The sequence below is a fragment of the Centropristis striata genome, chromosome 15 (genome assembly GCF_030273125.1).
Source record: "Centropristis striata isolate RG_2023a ecotype Rhode Island chromosome 15, C.striata_1.0, whole genome shotgun sequence".
Classification (NCBI taxonomy): Eukaryota; Metazoa; Chordata; class Actinopteri; order Perciformes; family Serranidae; genus Centropristis; species Centropristis striata.
In genome coordinates this window covers 30009975-30019671 of record NC_081531.1, presented here as the reverse complement: position 1 = coordinate 30019671, position 9697 = coordinate 30009975, and the positions used below count along the sequence as shown (strand labels likewise).

The 9697-nt window shown below is 37.5% G+C and overlaps 1 protein-coding gene across 1 annotated transcript in view; it reads right to left on the bottom strand.

Moving 5' to 3' along the window:
- Positions 1–1421: 1421 nt before the first annotated feature.
- The window catches only part of LOC131986685 (roundabout homolog 2-like), an 86900-nt gene continuing 78624 nt past the window's right edge, over positions 1422–9697 (bottom strand). The window contains exons 22-27 of the mRNA XM_059351754.1: positions 9389–9554; positions 8165–8422; positions 7177–7385; positions 4037–4198; positions 3648–3902; positions 1422–1977 (exon numbers count right to left, since the gene is read on the bottom strand). Coding sequence (XP_059207737.1) covers positions 1976–1977; positions 3648–3902; positions 4037–4198; positions 7177–7385; positions 8165–8422; positions 9389–9554 — 1052 coding nt within the window. The 3' untranslated portion in view covers positions 1422–1975. The remainder of the gene's footprint in view (positions 1978–3647; positions 3903–4036; positions 4199–7176; positions 7386–8164; positions 8423–9388; positions 9555–9697) is intronic.

Sequence of the window (9697 nt, the reverse complement as noted above, 5' to 3'; positions counted from 1 at the left end):
TATATCTTTATCTCGTTCTGCTTTGTGATGGTTATTTGACAACGCCTGACAAAGATCTCTGTTAGATCGAAATGTTCCTGTGTTAAATCAAATTTGCTGGGAGCTATCAGCACAGTGTGCGGATATTTTATCTGACTTTTGCCATAAGCTGTGTTTGAGAAATAGAATCACATAAGATCAATAAAGTCAGAACAACACAACAAAAGAATCCATCATTTGACTGCGTAGGACCCGTGTGAGCCGTTTAAAGAAAAATGTTCATTTTGTCTTAAAATGACATATCTGGTGCTCGTACTTGTAACACTGATTTATAGAATCCCTGGAGGAATTGAATATGAGGAAGATAACTATTTAGACCAAGAAGACAATGTGTATTTATTTATTTTAGCTGTGTTCATATATTATCAAAAAATGGAAATGAGATGTCAAGAAACACACTTGTCCGATCTAAAACATGTCTACATGAAAAGTGCTTGATGAAGTGTATACAACAAAATTTTCAAAAATTCCCAAATGGATGACTGGTTGGTAAATGCAGTGGTTCAGACTCTGGTTCGTTTTCACATACACATTTTATTTTGCATCAAAGGATTGAAAAACGGCCCGACTGTATGTGGCTGCGTATTCCTGAGGGCAAACCAATCTGGCAAGTAAAGATTCTTCAAATGGAGAGAGAGCCATTACCAGAACAATGATCAGAACAAAAGTGGAAAAACATCGCATCGTGAATCTCATTGGCAGAAAATGCTAGTTGGCTGCATTTTAAAATTGGTTTTCAAAACATCTTCAAATTTGGCAGCTGGTCAAGTCTATACATCTTTGTAAGGTGGTAGTGTAAATTCATAACCATTCAACAGTGTAATTACATAACAACAAATCTAGTAATGTTTTTTTTATGTTAAACATCGTATATACTTGTTGTTAAACTTTGCATCTCATTAGTCTTCAGGTGACATCAGGACATTTTGGCCTGGACATTTCCCTTTACTGTCATATTGTCCTTTTAATATTGCACTGTCACTATGTCACTGTATGCATTCGGAAAATAATTACCAAAACAAATATATATATATTTTTATTAACATACTCTTTTTTTGTGAATGGCAAGGAAGACACACACACCTATTATCTATGTCTTTGCTTTGGATCTCACAACTGATGTGTTGCTTTGTTACCATAAAACAATGCTCTGGTAACCATTTGCTGAAAATCATTGTTAGTATAATGCATAAAAGGATTCCCAGCAAGTAGTGTGAAACACAGTTTGTTATATTGGCATATTAACCTGTGTTTTTTTCCTTCTGACTCTCAATATACGAGTGTTTCTCAAAACAATTATAGCACAGCCAAGTATATATCTTCTGTTTAGGTTCTGTTTAACATAGACATCCCTCTTTGCCATTATGATTCTCCTCCTCAGCTCAGCTGACAATGGGTTTGTGCTTATTTTCACCAAAACGCTCTGTGCAAATTACAACGATACAGTAGCTTCATCAAAATAAGCTAACAGTTTGAGCATTAATGAAAAATCATTCACAGTAATAAATCACAAAAGAGACAACATTGGGTTTGGCTTGCATAGCAAAGCAAAAGGAAGAGAAAAACATTAAAAAATATATTTACAAATTATGCAAGTCCTTTAGTCATTTTGTTGTGATTTTTCTTCTTCATCTCCACTGTGTGAATCTTTGTACACCATGTGACAGAAAAAAGAAGCGGACATATAACTTACTGCTTACTCTTTTGAAGAAGGGGATGAAAATAACACTGTGAGACTGGTGTCTGTGTCTGTGTCTGTACATGACATTTACAGCTCTGCATTTTATCTCGCACTCTGTTCCTTTGTCTTCATTCTGTCTCCTCTCTGTCTTCCAAACATCATTCTGTGTCACTCGCAGAGAGAAAATCTCATAGCGCTTACAAACAAGGTGTCCTGGGACAGGCAGCAACTGCGGGGAATGATGCTTCACAAAGACTCTGGAAGAAAGGCACAATGAAAACAACAATGTTAAATCCCAGTGACACTGAATAGAAGAAATACGTCTCAATATCAGCATCTGCATTCCCTAACCTCAGGATGTTATGGAAGAGGATTGGGGCAAGGTAGGAGAAAAAAATAATGAGAGGAAGATTTTTTATTATTATTATTATGCAGTTCAAGAAAAAAGTTGAAATGACAAGAATAAAGTCGGAGTGTGGAGAATAAAGTTGAAATACAATTTTGAGAAAAAAGTCGAAATGACGAGAATAAAGTCTAAATGTAGAAAATAACGTTGAAATACAATGTAGAGAATAAAGTCTGCGTCAATAAGTCACCAGAGGAACATGTTCAAGAGAAACGGCACATCTATCCCAACAGTTAGGTAGACAGCTAGCTACAACCTGATTTTCATCAATCATGTCATAAAATGAGCAATAACCACAATATTTAAAGTTGTAATCATACTAAAATACCCCTACACATAAATGAGCTATTCTTGGTAGTAGGTTAATATTGCTATTTACTGGCAAAATCTGATTTAATGTAATAGATGTGATTTTTTCAGACGAATATTTTCACTGAAATTGAAATTAAATTCACTGAACTCAATAAGTTGACTTATTGTTTTTATTATTATTTATCTCCTACCTGGAGAAAAAATGTAGGATGCAAGCTAAAAAAAATGGTTGGCTTCTACAACTTTCCTTCCTTTTGAAAGTGGCGGAGCATAAATCATAAGCACTTGATTTTATTATTATTAATAAGGACTCCCTTGTGCTCATTAATACATATATTACAAGTAATAAACAAGTAATAGCTTGGTATTAACATTGGGCATATCTGGGTAATATGGTACTGAAATGTATGTTACGTGGTGATAGATCGCCAAAAACAAAGGGTTATGATGAGGAAATACATTTAAAGACGCAACTGATTAATTAAAGCTATTAATCATATAATAATTCTCTGGTAACCTGATAACAATAAGATGATTTTAATCTGTAGAATATTTTGATAATATAAAGTTAATATGATAACATTATGGGGTAATACATTGATAATAATGGAGTTGATGTTTTCACAATATGAAAGAAAGGCTGCTGTCAGAATAATTCCTTCAAAATCACATGGAATTTCTTGGAGGTTAAAAGTGCTAATAACACTATAACAATGCTTATATGCATTATATCATCATTTGACTTTGAGATCTTACACAGTATTACCTCTTATCTAATCAAATCATTTCCCCACTGTTGTCTCGTTATTGCTGAGCTGCAATGTTCTAATCTACACTTTTGTTCATTGCATGTATCTCTATTGAGAAGTATACATTGTATAACTGTATTGTGATGCTGTCACCACCGACTAGAAAAGGCAAATCTGAGTTGCCTTGTCTTTCTTCACAAATTGTTAAAGAAGTGACAGCCACAATTTACAATTTATTATGTGCTCTATAATTATCAAATTGCACGGCTTCTCTGTTATTCTTCCCCAATCGGAGTAAATCAAAATAAAACAATCAAATGGAGTAGTAAAATGTCAAGAAAGTTTCGGTAAACCTTCGTGCCACTTCTCTCTGCAGATATAGGTGATATTAACTTGCTTAGATGAAATCCATTCTGTGTAATGTGCACACAAATAGGTCCTCATGAGGATTAACACCTACAGTGTTCCCTTTTCTCTGTGCTGTTTGTGGAAGGATGCCCGTTGTGGGAGGGATCTGTGCCAGGTCTCTTGTGAGAACCCCTACTCAGGGTGGCCCTGTTGGATGTTGTTGTGCCGCTCCAGGAAGCCATATGCTGCCGCTCCAACGTCGACACGGTCACCATGCACTCCTCAGAGGGGTCTGAGGCCGCAGCTGCCCACGAGCTGTTCATGCGGGAACCCACGCTGTGCAGGGACTTCATGGCCGGTGTGTGGGCTGTGGAGTGGATGGTAGATGAGGGTATTTTGGATACAAATGAGACATCATGATAGAGCCACTCCTCTTTGAATTTACTATGATAGAGGATTATTTGGCAAATAATGGCTCAGAGTGTAAAAGACTTAACTTACCGTCTGTGTTGGTGTCTCTCCGTCTGGGCAGAGTCCCGACCTTGCCTGTCTGTGGTTTGAGGCCAGATAGTGGCGCCCTCTTGTGGCCAAGGCTATGTGAGCTCTGTGCACCATGGTCTGCTGAGCCAGAGCTGTCTGAACGACACTGCTGCGAGCTTTTTCCTGCAGAGATAAAGATTAAAATAAAGATTTCTCAAATAAATCAGAGTAACACTTTATATTAAGGTACACATACAAGCACCTAGTGAACAGTCAATATGTGAAACTTAATTTAGGAAGGAAGATAAGCAAACTGTTTCCATCACTCCTTCATAAGACTTAGTATACATTCTTAGAGGATATAATTACTTTAACCAGACGGCCTATATAAGCAACCCGCTGTACGAAGTTTAAAACCTAGAATAGTGTTTGAAAGTTTTATTTAAATCAGACATAAAATATGTATTACCGACATGCCAGTTAAAGAATTTATGCACAACTGCAAATATAGACTCCCTGTGGAAATACTACCACCACACTGGCTTTGTTCGTGGTTTCTTTCACTGGTCTGAAAATATTTTCTCAATCTGCCTGATAGAACTTCTAATATGATGACTTACAATATGTGACAGCCAAACATGACAGGATAAAATGTTTGCATTGCTAATATTTGTTAATATTTTTAGTTGCACTGACCTGGCAAGGGCTTATTATAAGTGTTGAGAAAACATATTCTCAATGCACAAGTCAATCTCTTAACCTATCAAACAATGGAGTCTAAAAATGGTACAGTTCTGTCCCGGTGGGAGAAGCCTTCAAGTTTCTCTCTAAAGAAACACCTTCAAACAGAACCCTATTTATAAATGCATCAAATTCTAAATCTTAAGACATGTGGCTTTCCAGCAGAGCACTACCTAAGTTTTTAAAATATTCTATGTTATGCTTTTGATGTCAATGGAAGAATCGCTTCAAGTAACTTTTCACAGACTGTCTGAATATCTCTTTGACAGAGAATACTTACAGTGAAAAAGGCAATCTATGATTTAGACTAGGATATTTGAATATTTTTAAGGCTATGAAAACTTTTTACTTTACACCAGCTACGGTTTCTACACGACCTTCGAGTCCACCACTGTCCCTGTTGGCTACATAAACATGTCCCTGATCTACTGTGAAATGTCCTAAAAGACAACTACTAAACCAGTGTGTTGGGGAGCTTGTATGCATGTGATTAAATGGGCTATTGTGCGTTTTGGTCTTTGTTCTATGCAGTGTGTCCGTAGGTGATAGTTAAGCCAGCCAACAGACTATAGTGTTTGCTGCCTCAGTGGTCCAAACCCAATTGGCAGACAAGAACATTGATATTGGACGCTTGTGTGAAACCCTGGATTATGTTAAAAGATGACGGTTTTGAACATCCAATGCCATGTTTTTTTCTCATTATTTTAATCCTGGAATATCTATCCATGACAACTGAAAGGTTTTGTTAGGAAAGCTTATGTGTTCAGGGTTAAAAAAAGGCAGACACTGTTGGTCAGACACAATTTCATGCACAACCCTGAGCTCCACACACACATTTCCCTTGCTACATCACTTCTTCCTGCACTGGCACTGGACATTGTCATGGGAGTTAAATCCTGTACTGCAAAATCATATAATATTAATATAATTTCTTGGCACAAGTGGCTGCAGCCTCCTCTGCTTCATATAGGAGGAATAAAAGCAATGTGTCTGCACTTTTAATATAATCTGTCCACAACTACTATACATCTGAATACTAACACATTTTCATATACGTATATATAGACTTATTTAGATACACTGCTCCATCTGTGTTTCTGAACATGCAGTCATGGAAAAAATTATTAGACCATTGTTTTCTGCAATTTCTTGTTCCTTTTAATGCCTGGTACAACAAAAGGTACATGTTTGGACAATTTCTGATATCTAGATATTTTCCATGGTTTTCTTGATACTGCTTTTGGTTATTATCAAGAAAACCATGGGAAATGGCTTGATATCAGCTCTTAAATTGAACTCTGATGAGCTATTTTTGTTGTTATCATCATGTTTGTCCAAAAAAATGTACCTTAGTCTTGACAGTCGTTAAAATGAACAAGAAATTGAAGAAAACAAAGGTGCTCTAATAATTTTTTTCCATGACTGTATGTTTTGAATTTCTGCTCCATTTGTTAGAAATAAGGATAAACAAATATACCATGAAAAGGGATCTATATGTCCAATCTTTGCACAGGGGTCCATTGTCTCATAATCCAACCATGCAAATCTGAATATTCTGTGTCTGCAGTTGATAGATTGAACACTTTCTTTGGATAGACAGCCATGTTCTTTACTGTAGTGCCCCTTTAACCCTCTGGAGTCCATGAAATCACCCGCACATTAACTTCCTCATGACGTGAAGACATAAAAATGAAGCAACATTGAGTCTTGCCGTCAGCTGCCCTCTAAAGTTCTGGCTTGAAACTCCATACCAGATTTTTTTTGGATGATATTCAGCCAATTAAAACCGAGATAATGTCAAATATATTTAGTATAAAAATATAGAACTAGAGATTGTCCTCATTTTGCCTGTTATATGTTATATTTGCAACATGTACATTTCTGAGTGTGAAATATAATTTTCAAGATCAGATTTTATGTTCTCCTTTGTTTCTTTTGGGCTGAAAATTTTGATCAAGTAAGTCAAAGTTAAAAATGAATTATCAGGACATATAGGTGAGGTTGAGCTGAAAAAAGTGATACCAACATGACATTGTAAAAAAAAACAAAAAAAAAAAATTTTTTTTAAAAAATCACATAATAGCCCAAGACTTCAGATGATTAATAATAATGATACATAAAATGTATATAAACTGTATATATTGGTTTATATTAATAAACATTGTTTTCATATGCCTGTATCTGGTATGTTTGTCTTATCGTGTTGTCTATGAACAATTTTATTCATCCATCTCTGTCTAATACAGCTGCATTGGCCATATTTCTCAAGGTTTCATCATATTCTATGCAGCAATGAAAATGATGTGGTGACAGAGCCAGTCAGTGGTGAGCCTGCCTTTTAAACTTTATTCCCAGGTGGTCATTTTATTTAAAAGCAATGGCTTCAATCAAATTTGTTTTTGACTAGATGCAAAACATACCTGAGCCCTCAAGGTTATCCACACTGTGACCAGGAGTGTATTCAAAGCCACACAAATTCTTTGACACCACAGCATATCTTTCTTCCTCCTCCACATCCTCGTCTTCTTCAGAAAGGAGAGTTGTTCCCAGATCAGAGCCTAGTGTACTGGACATGAAGTCCAATGGGGGGATAGGGGTGGTGGACACGTTTGGACTGCCCTTCATGTGCCTAATGAATTGTGGGGAAATACTGTACATTAATGAACAAAATACAAATTTAAAAAAGCAATTAAGGTCAGATAATGAGCATAAATACTGCAAATCAAGTTTGAGAATGCAGAATCAGTGCATATTCAGAAAGGTAGAGATGCAATGTGCAGAGACTATGAATGCCTGCAGTGATTTCACTGATTACTTTCTCAGCGCTGGTGTGTGTTGTGCTAACACAATGCGGTTGTAATTGGGCTGGATAAAGGATATCTGGATGGGCAGGGCTGTCACCAACATGCCTGTTATCTCCCCCACAGCTGTCCTCCATGATGGCTCACATCCCGCCATAGAGGAGATGCATGCATAATTAGCAACTCTATTTACTGATGTCAGAACAGCATGTTAGACTAAACCCAGTCATTACCCTCCAACACGTGTCGCCTCTGACTTGTCAAGTTTTCCAATGCTCCATCAAAGGTGCAATCAATGAAGAGCTGTGTTTATCGCTCGCATGAAGCAGGGACCGCAGGTTTGGGCTGACACATGTAAATACCAGTATTATAAGACGCTGAAACATCGGCCATTGATATGCAAAACCCAACTATCAACAGAATAAAATGAATAAAATTACAGGTATCTCTCTTACTGTGCAAAGGAAATGTATTTGAACGAAATTACGATGCCTGCACACAGTATAAAGCTTTCACATGATATAACAGTCACACTTTTAAAAAACATTTTTTAAAGAAGCAAGGTGGTCTCAGAATGTAGTTAACTGGAGATTTAAAAGATCCTCACCATGCCTGTTTGGCCACCTCGTATTGGTAAGCTCTGGTCAGCTCATCCAAGTGAGCCTGCAAAATGGATTGCATTTCCTCATGGTGGGCAGAGCTAAGAGAGGAAGATGAGGGCTGGCTAAAGGAAGCTGCTGCTGGCGAGGAGGATCTTCCTCTCAGGGGAGGAGTGGGACCTCTCTCCTCCTCAACCTCGTTGTCCAAATTCTGGTGGCGGTAGGTCTGGACAGACATGGGTGGGGCCCAACTGTTGCTGTCATATCTGGCATGTGGACAAAATGTTTTATGTATTAGATAGATAGATAGATTTGACTTTATTAATCCCACAGTGGGGAAATTTCTTTGTTACAGCCGCAAAGTTTCACACAATTAAGATAAAGATAAAAAATAAACAATCTAAGAAAAGACATATTAACAATATACAAATATACAATAATAATAATAGTAATAATATACTATATACAACTTAGTGCATACTCATCACATCGACTTTGCTGAACAGCTGATTGCATGTTATTGAAAGATAGGAAATCTGTAAAGATTGAATTGATTGTAAATCTGTGCACTCTTCAAAGCCACCAGACTCCTTTCACAAAAACAGTAATTTTACCTTGCAGAACATGGGAATTGCTGGTCTACTGCTTACTACTGCTGTCTCAATTGTCGAGTTTTATAACGTGACTTTGGTGAATCCAACCTAACCCTTTAAAACACCAAAGTGACCCAATAACACAAGCAAAATAACAGACCCAGGCAGTGGTAGACCAGCAATCCCATGTTCTGCAAGGTAAAATAACTGTTTTTGTCAAAGCAGTCTTGTGATTTGGAAGAAAGCCTAGATAACGGCTTTAGTTGCCCCGGCATAAACTAAAACGGGCTGTCAGTAAGGTAAAGCAGTGAAAATATTTTAAATTTAGTAACACTGATATAGATTATTTCGGGGTGTTTTTTATATTAGGAAAACAGACAGCTAGACCTCTATTTTAGCATCATGTGAACTATAAAAAGCTCTTGTCCAAGCTCTGTTATGGGAAACACTCACACACACACACACACACACACACACACACACACACACACACACACACACACACACAAACTGGGCACAGGTGCAGGATATTGTGACCTCTGTTGCATGCGTTTCTTCTGTCGACATGTGTTTTTGTGTTTGTGCGTTTGTGCGCATCCGTTTCAGGGCAGAGATTGATGAGATATGAATGTGTCTTACCCTCCTCCGTGGTTTTCCTGGGGGTAACGCTCAAGGTCAACCTCGGTACCAGGGAGAGGGTGCATGGGTGGTGGAGGCAGGGGCATGTTAGCCCAGCACGTCCCATTTGATTTAGAGGCCTTTGTTCCACCCTTCACCTTCTTTTTCTTCCCAACCTTTGCACCTGCTGGGGAGGTAAAGATGGAAAGAAGTTTAGTCTTCCTCACACAATGCAAAAAAAATCCTTTACGCACACATATTTCACACTGAATTCACACATACAGCACAGCCTTGAAAGCTATCTTCTATCATTCTCTGCTATCTCGACTT